The sequence below is a fragment of the Lagenorhynchus albirostris genome, chromosome 1, assembly GCF_949774975.1.
Source record: "Lagenorhynchus albirostris chromosome 1, mLagAlb1.1, whole genome shotgun sequence".
NCBI lineage: Eukaryota > Metazoa > Chordata > Mammalia > Artiodactyla > Delphinidae > Lagenorhynchus > Lagenorhynchus albirostris.
Window position 1 is genome coordinate 114,863,254 of NC_083095.1, and position 19,661 is coordinate 114,882,914.

At 35.2% G+C, this 19,661-nt stretch overlaps 1 protein-coding gene across 1 annotated transcript in view; it reads right to left on the reverse strand.

Moving 5' to 3' along the window:
* The window catches only part of RFX7 (regulatory factor X7), a 150,433-nt gene that overhangs the window by 86,097 nt on the left and 44,675 nt on the right, over positions 1 to 19,661 (reverse strand). Inside the window, exon 2 of the mRNA XM_060150480.1 lies at positions 11,902 to 11,935. Coding sequence (XP_060006463.1) covers positions 11,902 to 11,935 — 34 coding nt within the window. The remainder of the gene's footprint in view (positions 1 to 11,901; positions 11,936 to 19,661) is intronic.

Here is a 19,661-nt window from a genome sequence, read left to right on the forward strand (position 1 = left end):
AAAAGCATTCCGAAAAGGGTTTTTGGGCCAAGTCCAAAAGGACTAGGAGTTATCCAAGTGAAGAAATCTGAGAAGGGTACAGGTGGCAGAGGAAACAGCACCTACAAAGGCCTGAAGGGGGAGGGAGCATAGAGTGTTGATACTGGCAGCTGTTCTACAATATGTACCTTCTGGCTTCCAGGCAGCTTTAGCCAGGTGATTCCCAACTTCTCTGTCTTCCACTGTCTATGTTTGAGGGATTCAATATTCTCCCCTCATTGGTTCCATACGGTAAGCATTCATTCTTAAATGGTAAGTTTTGTGATGATGAACATAAAATGTTATCCCTGACTAACATTTAGACTTCTAGAAACATAAATTTGTGGCAATAAAGTCAATTAGATCCACATTAACAATTTACACATACAACACCTTCAACTGAAGCTGTCATGTGTGCTTACGATGTACCAGGCACTGTATTTATACTGCAAGCATACTTCCTTTTATTGAACTTCCTTTTATCACACTTTGCAAATATTGTGTTTTTTACAATTTGAAGGTTTGTGGCATCCCTGCGTTGAGCAAATCTATCAGCACCATTTTCCCAATCTTATTTGCTCACTTTGCGTCTCTGAGTCGCATTTTGGTCATTCTCACAGTATTTCAAAGTTTTCCATCATTATTATTATATCTGTTATGGTAATCTGTGATCAGTGATCTTTGATATTACTACTAAGACTTGCTGAAGGCTCAGATGAGGGTTAGCATTGTTTAGCAATAAAGTATCTTTCAATTAAGGTATGTACAATTTTTTTTTAGACATAATGCTATCACACACTTAAAAGACTACAGTATAGTATAAAAATAACTTCTTTTTAAAACTTTTTATTTTATATTGGAGTATAGCTGATTAACAATGCTGTGATAGTTTCAGGTGCACAGCAAAATGACTCAGACATACATATACATAAAGATAACTTTTATATGCATTGGGAAACCAAAAAATTTGTGTGACTCGTTTTATTGCAATATTCACTTTACTGCAGTGGACTGGAACTAAACCCTCAGCATCTCTGAGGTATGCCTGTAGCAAGTACAGTTACTTCCTTTAAGATTCACAGTAACTCAGTGGCTTAGGTACTATTATTATCACCTTTAAAAATATAACTAAAAAAAAAACTAAAATAGGTTAAAATTGTCCAAAATCAGACAATAATGGCAATAATGGTAGGGGCAAAGATTCAAATTTAGGACTGTGTCATTCTATAGCCTCAGCTCTGAGCCATTCTGTTATGCTGCCAGTTTCTCTTAGTTTCTGAACTATTTATCCCACTTTACTTGCTTAAATCCTTCCTGAATCTATGCAATAAAGTTTCAGTTCCCCATCTGTACTCTGGGGATGAGTGGGAGTGGTTTCAGCTGGTTCTCTCTTAACAGGTTAGTGTAGGAGGAAGGGAAATACCTAAGCTGAGAAGAACAGGGGAAAAGAGGAGAATGCCAGGAAAAAAAAAAAAGTTCTTTCCCTCTAAAGGAATGAGACCAATTTCTGTTCTTACGGGCAAACTGTGAAGTAATTCCAACAAATAAATTCAAATGTTTTATCAAGTATATGGTCTCTAAAAAGGCCTCAACTGAAGGTGGTAACACTTCTTTACATTTTAAATTGCAAGATGTTTAATAATTGAGTCGTCAGATTATACTCATTCATACATTTAACAAGTATTTATTGATCATCCTCATGTGCCTTTGGGCATATTCCAATATGTTCCTACACTCAAGAAGCCAAGAACAAATAAAAATGCTGATTATGACTATCATAGAGGTGACGACGTAAAACAAATAAAGGTAAGCACAGGACATTAGGGGACAGAAAATGTATCAGACTCAGACCTGATAAATCACAGATGGTTTTCCGAGGGGTGATATCTAAGATGAATCTTAAAATATAACTAGATAGAGGGAAAAAAAAAAGAGAGGATAGTCTAGACCACAGTTTCTCAACTTTAACACTACTGACAATTTTGGGCTGATAAAGTGATGTCCTGTGTTTTACAGGATGTTTAAACAGCATACTTGTCCTCTACCCACTCAACTGGTAGCAAAACAAAAATGTCTCCAGATATTGTCAAATGTTTCCTGGGGGGCAAAACTGCCTCCAGTTGAGAACCACTGTCTAGATATGCACTATCCAGAAAGGTTGCCACTGGTCACTTGCGGCTATTTAACTTAAAATTAAATTAATAAAATTAACAGTTCAGTTTCTCAGTCACACTAGCCACATTCCAAGTGCTTAATACATAGCTACATGTGTCTACTGGCTACCATACTGAATAGTGCATATACAGAACATTTCTACCACCACAGAATGTTCTAATGGCTACTGCTGTTCTAGACTGAGAGAGTATATATTCTCTTTTCTTACTCCACAAATGTTCATTACAGCTTGCTGACAGCCTGTGGAGGGAGTAGAGAAAGATGACATTAAATAAGAAAAGTAAAGCCTGAGTATGAAGAAGGGTCTTCAATGCCTTAAAGATAGAACAATGGGGAACCAGCAAAAGGTCTTAAGCAAGGGTGCAAAATACACAGATTCACATTTCATAAAAATGATTGTAATGATATGTGAAGAATGGAATAAAAGTGGAGAGACGAGAAGCAGAAAACTAGCTGCAGTATTTCCAACAAGTAAAATGATCTGGATTAATGTAGTAGCTGTAGGGACAGACAAAAATGGAACAATTATGAAGACAGAAGTGATAGGACTTGGTGACTGACTAGATGTGAGGCAGGTGAGAAAGAGGATGAAAACAAGAAGGACCACCAGGCTTTTAGGTTGGATGAGTGAGGATATTCACTAAGGCAATATGGTAGAAAGAGTAATGGCCCTCCAAGATGTTCATGTCCTAATCCTTGAATCCCTGGAACCTGTTAATCTGTTTCCTTACATGGTAAAAGGGACTTTCCAGATGCGATTAAATTAAGGACCCTGAGGTGGGGAGAGCATCCTGGATTATCTAGTAGGCCTAATGTAATCACAACTGTCCTAGTAAGAGGGAAGTTGAGGGAGATTTGACTACAAAAAAGAGATGTGTCAGCGTGATACAGTGTAAGAAAGACTTGAGCAGCCATTGCTGGCTTTGAAGATGCAGCCACTAAAAGCTGTAAAAAAAGGCAAGGAAACAGATTCTCCGCTAGAGCCTCCAAAAGGAACACAGCTCTCTTGACACCTTCATTTTATCTAGGTGAGACCTGTGTCAGACTGCTGACCTGCAGAACTAAAAGATAATAAATGTGTGTTGTTTTAAGCCACTAAATTTATGATAATTTGTTACAGCTGCAATAAGAAACAAATACAAATATGTTCAGAATTTGGGGTGTGATACAGTGAGATTGGTTCTGGAAAAGCTGAGTCTGAAGTGCCTATGTGACATCTTAGTAAAACTGGTGAATTGATAACAGTTTGGCTGTATGGGTCTAGAGCTTAAACTGGGGATGTATAATTATGCATCATCAGTATACTGAGATTAATTGAAACCATCAAAATAGATGAGATCACCATGGGCAAATATAGACAGAATACAGAGGACTTAGGTTGAGGAACAGAGGCCCTTGAAGAAACTGGGAAGGAACAGCCTAAGGTGTAACAGGAAAACCAGGATAGTGTGGCATCTAATGAATTAAAAGAATGAGAATGAACAAGGGAGGGTTAAAGGATGGTCAACAGAGTCAACCGAAAAAGGGTTGTCAAGTTAGGAACTGAGACTGTCCATTATATTTAGCAATGAGAGGTCATGGTATCCTTGATAAACACAAGTTTCAGAGGAGGAGACTGACTTCAATCAACACTTTGACTAAGCCTTGACTTTCTTCTTTCAAAAGAAAGAAGACAGGGTGGTAGCTAAAGAAGGGTTGTGTGTTTCGGAAGGATTGTTTTTTAGATGGAAAAAAATTAAGCACTGAACTCTTAATGGGAAAAGGTCAGTAGAAAATGAGAGCATAAAAGAACAGGAGGAAGAGAATAAATGAATTCAGAGACAGGAAGAGATGGAATCCAGGGCCTAGAAGGAGGAGATCAACCTTCAGATAGGCAGAAAGATATTCCTTCTGTTGGGAGGAAGGGAAGGAAGACATGGTACAGAAGTGAGGAACTACTGAGTTGGGAATACGAAGTGGTTTTACTTTTGTGGGATACCTACACTGCATCTTCCTACTTCCTCAGAGAAGTAGGAGGTGAGATCGTCTGCTGACAACAGAAGTGACTTTAGGAACTTTAGCTAAAGAAGCTTAAGTTAAAAAGAGCACATTTGTTGTCCATTTTCTGAAAACAGAGTTGTATATTCTACTGTCATTGGATGGAATGTTCTTAGCAAAAAAAAAAAATGAGATGATTCTGTCTGAAGGCAACTTTTGAACTGTGGTATAGGAAGTAGGAACCCAAGCAGTTCAGTTTCTGAGATCAGTGTCTGAGAAGGCAAAGTACCAAAAGGAAGGAAGACACAGAAATATCTTCAAAATCTATACAAATCCCTACGTAGATTTGGAATCTACTGCTGAGTATTAAACTATATATGGGTAGAGGAAAACTCCATGAGGCTGGGAAAAGAACTACCAGGGAACTGTAACTGACTGTGACATGTTCAAATTCCAGTCAGACAGCACTGAGATCTCAGTCAACACCCAAGGAATGCAGTACAGACACTAGAGTGGTAACATTCTAGTGTAAAAGCTGAACTCTAAAGTCTAGCTATTCTAGACTTGCCACAACAGAGCTTAAACACAGCCTCAAAAGGATCAAACTAATCTGCAAGTAGTTTAGCTGCCAGCCAAAGAAAACTGCAATACATTTTAAAGAAAGAGAACAAAATCTAGACATTCTAAATAAATACTAAACTAAAAATTACTAGATGTGGAAAGAAGCAGAAAAACGTGATCCCATAATTGCAACAAAAACTCAGTAAATAAAAAGATACTTAGAGATAATATAACTAGCAAACAAGGACTTTAAAATAGCTATTATAAACATGCCCAAGGATAAAACAAGGAAAGAAATGGAGGATATATATATTAAAAAAATAACCAAGTGAAATTTCTAGAACTTAAAAAATGCAAGGTCTAAAATGGGTAATTCACTGAATAGAATTATAGTAGATTAGACACTTTAAGAAGATTAAGGAATGTGATAATAATAATAATAAAGAAATATAAAGTATCCAAAATGAAGCAAAAAGAGAAAAAAATAAACATAGCCTTAGTGTCCCGTGGAAAATTACTAAGGAATGCAATGCAGGCATAGTTTGAATCCCAAGATGGAAGGGGGCAAAGAAGAGTATTTGAATGGCTGGAAATTTTTGAAAGTTGATGAAAAATCATAAGCCCACAGGTTTGAGGAAGCTCAGTAAACCACAAGCAGGACAAAAACAAAGAAAACCATACTAAGGTTATAAAATTGCTAAAAACCACTAATAAATAATCTTAAAGGAAGCCAGAGAAAAAAACAACACATTACACACAGGAAAACAAGTTAAGAATGACAACAAACTTCTCAGTGGCGTCTATGCAAACCACAAGAAAACGGACCTACATTGCAAAAATGCTGAAAGAAAAAGTATCTAGAATTCTATACCCAGTGAAAACACCCTTTGTAAATGAAGGGAAATTAAAGACCTTTTTCAGATAAGCTAAAACTGGGAGAATTAATCAACAGGAGACCTACACTACAAGAAGATAAATAGCAAAATGGTATACATACATTCAACCAATCACAAGACAAAACTTGTCAAACTGGTTAAGAGACAAGCATATGATGTCAACAACAACAAAACACTTTAACTACAAAGACTCAGATTGCTTAGAAGTAAAAGAACGAAAAAAGATATGCCACACAAACACTAATTATAAGAACGATGGAGGGGCTATGGTGATATCAGACAAAGCAGACTTGAAAGCAACAAATGATACCAGAGTTAAAAACAGAAATATCATAATAAAAGAATCAATTCATGAAGAATACATAAAAATCCTAAAAATTTATGCTCCTATTAACAGCTTCAATACATGAAGCAAAACCTGACAAGATCAGAGAAAAAAAATTCACAATCACAAATATGAGATTTTAGGCATCCCTCTCAATAAGTGAAATAAGTAAAAAAAAAAAATCAGTAAGGATAAATATGTCTTGAAAAACAATAACCAACTGATATATACATATATCAGTTTATATATCTATATATAAATATATATATAGAGAGAGAGCACGCAGTCCATCCAATAACACTAGAATATACATTCTTTTCAAGTACACATGAAACATTCATGAAGATATACCATAAACAAGATTCAATAATCACTCAACTATTTGGAAACTGATCAGCCTATATCTAAGTGTTCCATGGGTACAGGAATAAATCAGAATGGAAAATAGACAAAAAATTTAATTGAAAGATAATGAAAACACAACATAATTTATGGAACGTAGCTAAACCAATGCTTAGAGGATAATTTGCAGCATTAAATGCTTACAATGAAAAGAAAAAAAAGTTTAAAATTTCCTTCCTATTTACAAAGTAACAAAATTATTTAATATAATTAATTTTATTTATAAAATGTTTAAAACTCTAGCTAAATTGATCAAGAAAAAAGAAGACACAAATGGCCATTATCAGAAATTAAAGGAAACTGCTACAAATCCTACAGATAGGAAAGGATGATAAAGGAATATTATGAACATTACACTAACAAATTCACTAACATAGGAAACATGAACAAATTCCTTGAAAGACACAAACACCAAAACTGCGTGAAGAAAAAATTTAAGAATTTAATAACCTTATAATAATTAGAGAAACTGATTTCATAACTAAAACCTTTTCCACTGATAGTTTCACTAGTGACCTCTACCATAAACATTTAAAGAAGAGGGAATTCCCTGGCAGTCCAGTGGTTAGGACTTTGCGCTCTCACTGCCGAGGGTCCAGGTGAGGGCCTGGGTTCAATCCCTGGTCGGGGAACTAAGATCTCACAAGCCGTGCAGTGTGGCCAAAAGAAAAAAACAACCAAACATTTAAAGAAGAAATAATATTAATTTTAAATAAATCCCTTCAAAAAATAAAGGAAAAACACTTCCAAACTCATTTCATGAGCCAACATTACCCAGAGAGCAAAAACAAAAAGACATTATAAGAAAACAGCAGATCAAAAGTCCTGATTAACACAGACAATAGTCTTTAAAAAAACAGCAAATCCAATGTAGCAATATATAATAGTATAACACAACATACGGAAATATATGCACCATATGGAGTTTACCAGGGGAATGCAAAGATGGTTGATTTTGGAAAATCCCTCAGTGTAATTCACCTTTTTAACAGAATCATGTAGAAGTACCATGTGATTATTTCAGTAAGTGCAGAAAAATCATTTGATAAAATCCAACATGTATTTTTGATAAAAATCCTCTTAGCAAAATAGGAACAGAGGGAACATGTTCAACTTGAAAAGAGCATTCATAAAAAAGCTAATGCTAACATCACATTGTAAGGTGAATGAATAAACGGCTTTCTCCTAAGACTGAGAACAGGGAAGTAAATCCAATTCTCACCATTTCTATTCAACATTGAACTGAAGGTCCTAGCTGTAAATAAGGTGAGAAAAATGAATAAGTAGACATTTAGACTGAAATGGAATTAAACTTTTCTTTATTCATGGATAATATGATTGATTTGGTAGAAAATCCAAAAAACTCTACATCTCATGAGAATTTAGTAAGTATGCATACTCACAAGGTCAATATAAATATTAGCAACAAAACATTGGATAACAAACACTTTTTTTTTGCGGTACGCGGGCCTCTCACTGTTGTGGCCTCTCCCGCTGCGGAGCACAGGCTCCGGAGGCGCAGGCCCAGCGGCCATGGCTCACGGGCCCAGCTGCTCCGCGGCATGTGGGATCTTCCTGGACCGGGGCACGAACCCGTGTCCCCTGCATCGGCAGACGGACTCTCAACCACTGCGCCACCAGAGAAGCCCACAAACACTTTTTAATGCCGTTTGTGATAACATCCAAAATCTTAAAATATCTAGGAATAATTTAAGCAAAACATATACAAGATCTATACACAGAAAACTAGAAAACACTGCTGAGAGAAATTATAGAAGAATCCACTAATATGGAGATATACTATGCTTATGGATTAAAAAACTTGTCATTAGGATGTCCACTGGCCCCAAATCTATCAATAAATTCACTGTAATCACAAACAAATCCCAGTAGACTTTTTTGTTGAAAGAAATTGACAAGGTTATTCTGAAATTTGTATGGAAATGCCAAAACCAATTTGAATTATCACACTACCTGATGTCAAGACTTTTGACAAAGCTACTGTAAACAAGACAGTGTGGTGATGTCATAAAGAAAGAGACAGCAATTGATGGAAAAAAGAGACTCTAGCCAAAGACCCATGCATAATGGTTTTTGATATAGGAAGTGATTGGGGAAGGGTAGACTTTTCAATAAGTGATGCTGGAACAACTGGATATCTATCCATACGGTAAAAAATAAACACTGAAGTTCACCTTATACCAAACAGAAAATTTAAATCAAAATGGTTCACACACCTAACAGAAAAAGCTAAAACTATAAAACTTCTTGAAGAAAACATGATAAAATCTATGTGAGAAAGCTGAGCTATCTAGAACAAATGGAATGAAGAGCCAGCAAATCCTCCCCTCAAAATAACTCTAAAATGATGAAAAAACTGTCAAAAAGAATGATTTTAGGGCTTTGGAAACTGATGAAAGGCAACAAACTGAGAGGTCTTTGGTCATTAAAAACTACTGAACTTCAGGTATTAACTGTGAGAGTCTGTTTTACTCTTGCTTGGGGCTTCTCCCATGACCTATCCCACATGGATGAGGCTGACTGTGTGTAAACATAAAAAGGAAACCATGATGAAAAGGAATGAAATAATAGGGAATCTTAATAAAAACAGAGAAACTAGAACACAGGGAAAAATAATCAGAAAAAAAGAAACAAAGCCCCAGAGACTAGAGTGATAAAATCAATAATTTCAACAGCAGTGTAATGGCAGCTTTCTATGGAGAGGGGAATCCAAGGGACAGAAAAAGTATTTGAAGAAATAATGGCTGAAAACTTCCCAAATCAAATTAATCTACAGATGCAAACTCAGCAAACCCAAAGTAGGATAAACACAAAGTGATCCACACCTACATATATAGTCACACTGTTGAAAGCAAGAGTAGGTGGGTGAGTGAACAAACAGTGAATGAATTTATGAATGAATCTTGATAGCAATAAGAGAAAAACAACTCATCATGTACCAGAAAACAACATGATTAATGACTGACTTCTCATCAGAAACAATGAAGGCCAAAGGAGGAAAACTATCCTTCAAAACTGAAAGTAAAATAAAGACATTCACAGATAAATACTGATCAAGAGAATTCATTATGAGCAAACCTGCCTTGTAAGAAATACTAAAGGAAATCCTTTAGACCAAAGGAAATTATCCTTAATTCCTCTGTTTCTCCCTTCACATTCAATACGTCAGCAAGCAAGGCCTACTGGCTTTATATCGAAAATATACCTTGAATTCATCTATTTTTTCCCCATCTTCCACTGTCATCATCCGAGCAAGAGCCTTATATTCTCACTTGGACTTTTCCACTAGCCTAACTGGCTTTCCTGCTCCTACTCTCATCCCCCTACAAGCCCATTTTCCAACAACAGCTAAGGTATTAAAAAACAGAAAAACAAAAACAAACAAAAAAGCTAGATCATACTATTTTCTTACTTAAAACCTTTTAATTGGCTTTCCACTCACTTAGAAGAAAATACATACTATTTGCCATAGCTAAATAAGCCCTATCTAGACTTTTCTCCTATCATCCTCTCCTCCTTTCATAAGTTCCAGCATACTGGGTTCTTTGTATTCTTCAAACATCCCAGACTCATTTCTGCTTCAGAATTTTTGTACTTTCTGTTCCCTCTGCCTAGTATGTGTCACTGGCTGATCTTCACACAAGACTGGCTTCCTATTATTCAGGTCTTCTCTCAAATGTCATTTTCTCAGAGACTTTTCCTAATCACCCAATCTGAGGTTATCCTACCCACCATCAGTTGTCTCCTGTTGCCTTTAAAAATTCTGTAATAGTATTTATGGTTACCTGAAGTTATAATGTTTACTTATTTTACCATTCATTTAATGTCTACTTCACACAATAAAATGTAAGATTCATGAAGACAGAGATCTTACTATCTTGTTCATCAAATACATATAAGTTTAAAACTTATGCTAAAATATAAACACTTCTGAACTCTTGAAAGATTAAAAAAAACCTTTTGTTCTTATTTAGTATTTTATAAATGCCATATTTAATAAATTAGAGTAGTCTTCTGCCTCAATTTTCTCAATGAAAAGAAAAAATTAAATAATTCTCCAACATTATCTCAGATACTGAAAAAAAAAAAAAAAGGGCAGGAGGTCTTAGATAGCAACTGTATCTGTCTTGTTTACCACTGTATTCTGACACCCAGACAGGGTCTAGCACAGAGTAATTATGCAATAGTTACTGAGTGATAGATATAAACAATGAGACTCCAGAGATGGGAGATTCAGAAAATGCTCTGGGGGTTGGGGGTAAGGTCGCCCAATCCATCCCCAATCACCACCTCCCTAGATCTTAAGAGCACTATTAAATCTATTTCAACAGACTGAATTTCTTGAGGGCAAGGCAACATGTCCTTTTAATGTTGTATCCCTTATACCTAGCATGGGCTCAATAATTATTTTTTGAAGTAAATGCAAGAGCATCAGTTTCTTCATTTGTAAAAGGGAAGTAACAAGATTATCTGCTTCAAAGGGTTACTGTGGAAAAAAAAAAGATAATAAAGGTAAGTGAAAAAAAGGGGAAAACATCCCCACAAAGTCCTCTTTCTTAACTATTAGGTTAGAAAGGCATAGGAGAACTGATCAAGTTACCTGTTCTCCTATGAAGTACTGTTATCTACTCACCTACCTAGAAACTAACAATAATATCATAAGCTAATAAGATCCCATACTATTTCAGCACCAGACACTACAGACACTTACTCCCTAACAAAAAAATGTTAGCTTATAGTGAAGACCTGAACCTGAATAAGAAAGTTCTGATATCACAAATATAGAAAGAGGACTAACTACAGTGACATTTTGGGGAATCTAACAGTGCAGAATCACTGAATATTCTAGAGCCTAGGGAACATTCCATTAATATACATTTCCATGAAAGAAGTCAGTACTATTCCAGTAGTCTCAGTAGCTGCATACTTCTTCCCTCATATGTTTAAGAGAAGATCTAAGGAACTAAAAACACAATCTAAATTTAAACTATTTTTGTGGCTTTAACGCCTGAAGGCCAGCAATCCAAACATAAAAAGTATATTATAGCAACAAAAACCAACCCATAAAGTATTTTAAAAAGCTATTATTTAAACAAATTCTTATAGTCTGCAAGTCAAACCTGAATGTAAACTATTATTGTGGCTTTAATTCCTGAAGTCTAGCAACGCAAATACAAAAAATACACTATCACAACAAAACTTAACCCATCAAACATCTTGAATTTTTTCTTTAACAAATCCTTTAAGAGTTATTAGAAAAGAAAAATAAACATTCACTTTATTAAATGCTGAAGTGATCTTTAGTAAAAGCCAGTAAGTTTCAAAAACATGCAATTATTACTGATGAGATATAGGAAAGTATCTAGACAGCACATAGCCAGTTCACCCCTAGGGTTGTAATTAAATGTCAAATTTTATTCACTTAAATTGAGTTATACTTAAAATAAATATTTACTCAAAAATGTATTTTATATAGTGGGAAAAGCCTTATAACAGAAGAACTTTAAGATTAGTTATTTTACTTACCAAAATGCAGTCCACTTTAGATTGTATAGTTTTGCTAAAAGAAAAAGAAAGTTAAGTTAATAAGACTGATAAATTTATTAAATGTTCAAAGCATTTTCAAACAGACATGGTAATTCGTTATCTATACTATGAAAAAAAAAAGCAAAAGTTCTTAAGATTAGGCATCATACCCTAAAACTGCATGTTTCACAAAGCAAAACAAAAGTCTGCTTCCCACTCATTGTACTAAATTCAATCCTAAAGCATGATCAGAATATTTTCTGAGTTCACTGCTACAGTCACCCTATTGCTGATATGCTCTATCTTTGTAAAAGATGTTTTTGAACAAAGTTTGTTTCTAGTGATACATAAAAGTGCAGATGTATTATTACTCATAGAAATAGAACACAGAGTTTACAATGAATTATGATTTTTACTCTATGCCTGCCACTCTGGACAATGATTTGTTTAGCATTTAAAAGCCATAATGGTGTAACATTATCTGTATTTCTAAAGACTTATTACAAAGTAGCTTCTCTCGAGGACTTCCCTGGCAGTCCAGTGGTTAAGACTCCTCGTTTCCACTGCAGGGGACGCGGGTTCCATCCCTGGTTGCGGAACTAAGAGCCTGCATGCCGCGTGGCACGGCCAAAAAAAAAAAAAAGTAGATTCTCTTCCCCTCCTCTCTTTCTCCCCCTCTCTCATGCACACACACACACACACACACACACACACACACAGAATCCATAGACATAAAAGTAATAATAAAGATTAGCTAATATGGTAATAAGTTGGAGAGAAAGACTGTATTTAGAAATAAATAACACAAAAAGCCACTATATAAAAATTTAACTGAACTATTGAATATAAGTGAATAATTAATATATAATATAAATGAAGCTGGTATAAAATAACTGAACTATAATTTGGATTTTAAAATATCAAAGTGCAAATGCAATGAAATCATGCAAAAGTTCAAAGACAGTTTATATACTATCTTGAATAGATGTTACAAACCAAATTATTTTCCATAAAAGGTTCTAGAGCCAAATAAACGAAAACAAAAAGTGGTTATTTACCTTTGTATATAGCTATACAGTTAATCTATAGAGTAAGTAAAAATAAGTATTTAAATCACAATTCAGTTAATTCAATCAGTAACCTCAAAACTTTACACCTGTACTTGAATTTCAAATTTCATTATTTAAAGAACAAAGTATGACTGGATTAAGCTCAACTGCAAAATTCACAATGACTAAAAGGAAAAAGTAAATGATACCTCTAGGTAAGAGGAACTGAAATCCCCTCCTTATCATCCCACAGAAGATCTTTAGAAGTTTAAAATCTTTGGAGATTGTGTGTATAGCTTCTCACTCATTAGCAGCTAAAGTGTGCTGTTTTTCCCTCTTCTTAATAACTCCCACAGTTTCCCTGAGATAAGAAGGTAATCTACAGATTAAGAATTGATGCTAAAAAGTAATATATCAAAAATACAACCGGGACTTCCCTGGTGGTCCAGTGGTTAAGAATCTGCCTTCCAATGCAGGGGGTTCGGGTTCGATCCCTGGTCGGGGAACTAAGATCTCACATGTCACGGGGCAACTAAGCCCACGTGCAACTACTGAGTCTGCATGCCCCAACTAGATAGAAGCCCGCATGCCACAACTAGAGAAAAGACCGAGCCCACGTGCCACAACTAGAGACAAGTCTGAGTGCTACAACTAGAAAGAAGCCCACACGTCGATCCTGCGTGCGGCAACTAAGACCCGACACAGCCAAAAAAAACACAAAACAACCATTTCTCACCACCTTGGTCTAAACCATTATCATTTCTTTTAAAAACTGTTATAATAACCTTCTATCTGGTCTCCCTGCTTCTATCTTTACACCCCCACCACCTACCTTGTGGGCTATTCTCAACCAAGTAGCCAGAGTGATACCGTCCACCACATTAGTCCTATGCTCCACGGTCCTTATCACGGCCAACAAAGCCCTGTATGATCCAGCCCTCTGCTATTTTTCTAATCTCATCTCATATTAGTCTACTCCTCATTAATTCAGCTCCTGCCACGCTGTCCTCCATGCTGCTTCTCAAGGCAGGAGTGGGGCCTTGCACTGGCTTTTTTGGTCAGCATCTAAGAATCTTCTCCCATATAACTTATCTGTTCACTTTCCTCATGACTTTGCTCAATATTATCTTTCACAGACACTTCTTCCCTGACTACTTCCTCATGTAAAATACTCTCCATCACGCTCTATCTCTCTTATCCTGTTTTAAATTTCATTACTGCACTTACCACCATTTAATATTTTTATTAATTTATTTGTTTACTGGCCATCGTCCTTGTCTAGAATTTAAACTCTATGACAGCAGGATTCATCTGTTTTGCTCACTGCTGTATTACCATTTGGCATATGTTAGATGTTCAATAAAATCTGTTGAATAAATGAATGACAAACAGACATTTAGTCCCCCATATAAAGACAACTCTTTGGGACCACTTAAGAAAGCGTTTTCAGAGAAATTAATATGAACTTGAACATGTGATTATTTTAAAAACAATAGATCTAAATATATTCCCCTTCTACGAGAAACTGACTGCTCTACAGGATATGTAAAGAGGATGACTGTGACTTCCTATCACAAACAAACAAGTTGGTAAATCTCTGAAAAGAATATGTAAAAGACAGCCTTTTAAAGAATAAACTTATAAAGTAAAATGGGAACACATCTAAATCTAGCCCTTCATACTTAACACAAACATGATAGAGGGATATAGAAGACATTTAAGTCCCCTTTGTTCTTCTGTCCAGTCTCACACCCTCCCCTACCTTCCCAAACACAACCATCATTAATCTGATGTATAACCTTCCCAGGTGGTATTTCAATACCTGTATTAGATCTACAAGCAACATACACTATTGCTCCATGAAGCTTTTAAGTGTTTATATAAATGCCATTACATTGTATATATTCTGCAAATGTCCTTTTCACTCAACCCTGTTTTTGAGATCTTTCCATGTTGACACACTTAGATGAAGTCCATTTATTTCAACTGCTCAAAGTATTCCATTGAATGAATGTATCAAATTTATTCATCCACTCCTCTATTGAAAGTCAATTATGTACTTTTCAGTTTTTCTACAAACAATGCTGCAATAATGTCTTTGTACATGTCTCCTGGTATACACAATCAAAAATTTCTCAGTTATAAGTCTAAAAGTTGATTTTCTAGGATTCATGGATGTATATTTTCAGTTTTATTATGTATTACAGAATTCCTTTCGCAAGCACTTGTATACATTCATACTTCCATCAGCAGTATATGTAGTCCCTATTTTCCTGTCAACTTCCGCGAAAAAAAAATGTATATACATATGCCATTTATATATGATACATATATTATGCTGACATATATTAAAAACTTACTATTCTAATGGGTATGAAAAACTCTTTGTCATTATCCCAATTACTAGCATTGTTGTATACCTTTTCACCTGCTTTTTGACCACATGGGTTCTCCTCCATAAACTGTTGGTTCTTGGCTTTTGCCCATTTTTAAGTGGAGTTGATGATTTCTTACTAAATTGTAGTAGTTCTTAATATACTCTGGATACTAATCTTTTGCTTGTTACATATACTTAAGTTTGTTAGTGGTACATTTTAATAACTTACTAAAGTTTAAATTTTTGACTTAGTAAAATTAATTTTTTTCCTTTATGACCTGTGTTTTTTGTCATAAGAAATCCTATCTAGCTAAGGTTTTAAAGACATTCTATATTTCATTCTAAAATTTCTGAAGGTAACTTTTTTGTTTTTGATCTTTATTTTAATCAGAATTTATTCTTGTTTGGTATCTGGCAAACCAATTGTTCTCTATTTTATTATGTCAAGTTTACATATACGTTTGAATCTGTTTCCAGCTTTTTTTCAGTTTTATTATTAATCTACTTGTCTATACTTGAGCCAACACCACACTTTGAATTTGTATGACACTCCTCAACCATTTTCGGAACAGCCTTGAGAATTCTTGGACCTCTAATTTCCAGGTGAGCTTTTTGTTTTTCCAACTCAACAAAAGTCCTAAGAGTTTTATTGAACTGCACTGATGTTGTAGATTGAACTGGGGGAGTTGAGTGATAATTTGAATTTATTCTTGTCTGTTCTTTAAGAATGTCATGTAATTTTCTCTATATCTTTTGTTACAGAGTACTAGGTAGCTTGTAGATGGTATTGTAAACTGTATCTCTTTTTTCTTAATATGTTTTCTAATTGGCTTTTGCTAATGTGCATGCTGATGTGCAGAAAAACTATTGGTATTCTATGCTGACCTTATATCCAGCAGCCTTCCTGAACTCTTATCTGTTCTAATAGTATGTAGATTCTCTTGTTGATAATAATTTCACTTACAATTAATGAAAATATTTTTTTTCCTTTCCAATCTTTAGGCCTCCCCCCACCCCCACACCCCGCTTCTTATCTAATTACTTTGGCTAAAATCTCTCATCTAACGGTGAAGAGTAGCAGTGAGAGCAGACATCCTTGTTTCCAAATTTTGTTTCAAAAATTTAACATAATGTATCGTAATATTCCATTTACTGGATGTTTTACAATTTCCTAAAATATTCTTTGAATAATGGATGCTTTGACTGAACTAAAATAAAATAATGCTTCACTATTGTAATATTCTGCTTTGAAATGACAAGCTAACTTATATTAGAGTAACCTTCCCACCCTTAACAATTATATACTGTGGATAAAATATAAAAACAAACATTAAAATATAAAAACAAACAAGACCAAAAACAGGTAGCAACTGGAGGGAAGTCATCCTTAAAAGAAGGAACTGCACCAGGTAGGAGCTGTATTTATAGGGCTGTTGCCTGATAGCACTTATCTGCCCACACAGCAACAATCACTCAGGACGGAAGCAGAAATCTGCCTTCTTGCTAGCTGAGGAGCCACAGGACAAAGTCTAGGGCTGCCAGAGCCACTGTAAAATAAAGATGAATCCCAGAAAGGAAAATGTCACAAAATTTCTGTATAAACTATGCCCAAATATTTGGATGACCTTCATTTGGGGAAGACTCCAAGGTTACCAGCAAAAAGCAATAGCTGGAAGGTGTAAAGATGTGAGTTGAGACTTTTGTTGTTACTTAACACAAAAGAGATAATGTTGGAGTTTGAATCCAGCCCTGTTAACTGGCAACCAGGATAAAAAAAATTAACACTCATCAGAGAAAAATAACAGAATCCAAAGTCTACAACGTATCACTCACAATACCCATTACACAAGCAAAATTTACCAGAACAAAGGAAAAAGAGACCCAGAGTCAAGAAAAAAAAGCAGCTCAAAGAAACCAAATCCTGAATGACCTAGACATCAGAATTAGCAGATGAAGACTTCAAAGCAAGTATTACAAACACATGCAAGTATTTAAAGGAAAATATGGTCATAATAAATGTACACCTGGGAGGAATCTCAGCTGAGAGACGGAACCAAAATGAAAGAACCAAATGGAAATTCTAGAAGTAAAAAGGACAATATCTGAAATGAAAAATTCACTGGATTACCTTAAAGGAGATGAGCTACAGCAAAAAAGGGGACACTAAACCAGTAAATAAATCAATACATTTTACTGATTCTAAAGGAGAAAGAAAAAGATCTTCAAAATAATAAACAGAGCTTCAGAGATTCATAGTACAATATCAAGTGGTCTAATTATGTACCACTGGAGAAGATAATGAGACAGAAAAATATCTGATAATGGCCAGAATTTCCCCAAATTCTGCAAAAAACACAAACTTACATATCCAAAGAAGCTCAGCAAATGACTGGGAAAGAGCATATATGGACTCTGTAATATACTGTAATATACCCATTTCCCCTTTTCAGGAAAGAAGGACTCTGTCCCCCACACCTGCTGGGAGTGCTTCCAGCAGAAAGCCCTCAGCTGTCAGCCCCCTATGGGGATACCTAGGCTGAAGAAAACTTCACTCCCTAAGGTCATATCTCCTTCCAGGGACAGCCCACATCCAGAGGCTGATCAACATGGGGGCAATGAAGGCCCAGCTCTTTGTCTTAACTTGGACATCTCTGATGGGCCATTGTAGCTTCAGAACACTCCGCACTGCAGCTTAACTTTCTCTCTGCTTCCCTCCAAATCCATTCCTTTCATAGATGTGAGTCTCCTTAATAAAGTGGTTCTTAAAATGTGATTCTTGGACTAGCAACACCTGGGACTAGTTAGAAATGCAAATTTGTAAGTCCCACTTCAGGCCTACTGAATGAGAAAGCAGAAGCCCCAACCATCTGCAAAGACCTTCCTGTCAGCTTTTTGTGCCTCACTCTTAAACTCACTCAGATGGGTGTACAATTGGGAAAAATCTCTAATATGGAAGACAGAACATTCCCCTCATAAAGGGGCCATGAAACCGTCACTTGGAAGGAGGAAGACCATGAAAGAAGGAAAAAAATTCTAATCCTCACAAAGGTAAAAACCAAAAACTGGGTACTATATTACTATATATAAAAAAAAAAGTCACTAAAAAGTGCTGTCTTAGAAATTAAAACTATTGGGCTAAATTTTTCCTGTTTGCCCTTTCAGATCCAATTCCCACCCTCTGCAAAAGGAGGTTGGCCTTTATGCATTGTATCTATATGACTTCCTTCCCTTTTGGTTTCCAGTGGGCTGATATTAGTCACGAGAAGGAGGTGAGAGAGCAAAAGAGAGAGGAGGTATTTACCGCACTTGGCTTTTCTCTCTGACAAGGCAATAAGTTAGTGGTTGGGGGACTGTGGTTCTTCTTAGCTAGTCTTGTAAGACCTTTTTGACTCATTAAACTATGAGCATTAAAACTTCAATCAAAAATGAACCTTAAATATATAAAATTTAAATTAAAAAATCTCAAAGCTATCAAACAAGAAATGAGATTATCTATGAATATATTTGGGATTATAATTATTTTTTCACCATTATTTCAACTCATTAAGTTTAAGAAAACTTCTTCAGAAGCAGGAAAAATATGCACAAAGATACGATCATCGCTCGATAATGAACCACTGATGCACATTTGAACCTGCACTTAAGTGTTCTTCATTTTTATTTTTGAATAAAAATGTATTTTTATTCAAAATGTATTTTGTTAATTTTATCCACAAACAGCTTATGTTCAAATAATATATATTTAACATTAATATTTTTATAAGGTTTTTGACATTTTCTGAATTGTTGATAATTGATAATATTTGATATGCATTAAACTTTTGGTCTCACTTATTTTTTTAAAAATCGTTATTTTGTAAACATTTTAATTAAATAGTATCAAGCTGGTATTTTGGTATTAGATAAAAACAAAATATCAGGATGATAATTTTGCTGTGCTATTGTAATTACAAAGTTTATGAAACATGACAATCATTCATCTTCTAAATCTTTTAGTTCAACCTTCGCATATCAAGTCAGATCACCACAATGTTATAAAGTAAAGCTTAATCCTAGACCAATGGAGTAAGAAAAAGGGGAAAACAAACCAGCAAGGAGAGCATATAAAAACTTATGGAAGAGAGGTACAGTTTGAGAAAGCATATTTTGTTTTCCCTAAATCAAATTACAGAGTGATGCTGGGGAAAACTTTCTTACCAAGGAGGACTACACAAAAGAGTAAATTGAAGAAGCACATGTTTAAAAAACAAAAACAAATAACTTAATCTAAGCCTACTTTACCTCAAAGAAACACTTCACAAAAATACCCTGTAATATTTCCTTTCTTCAGACTT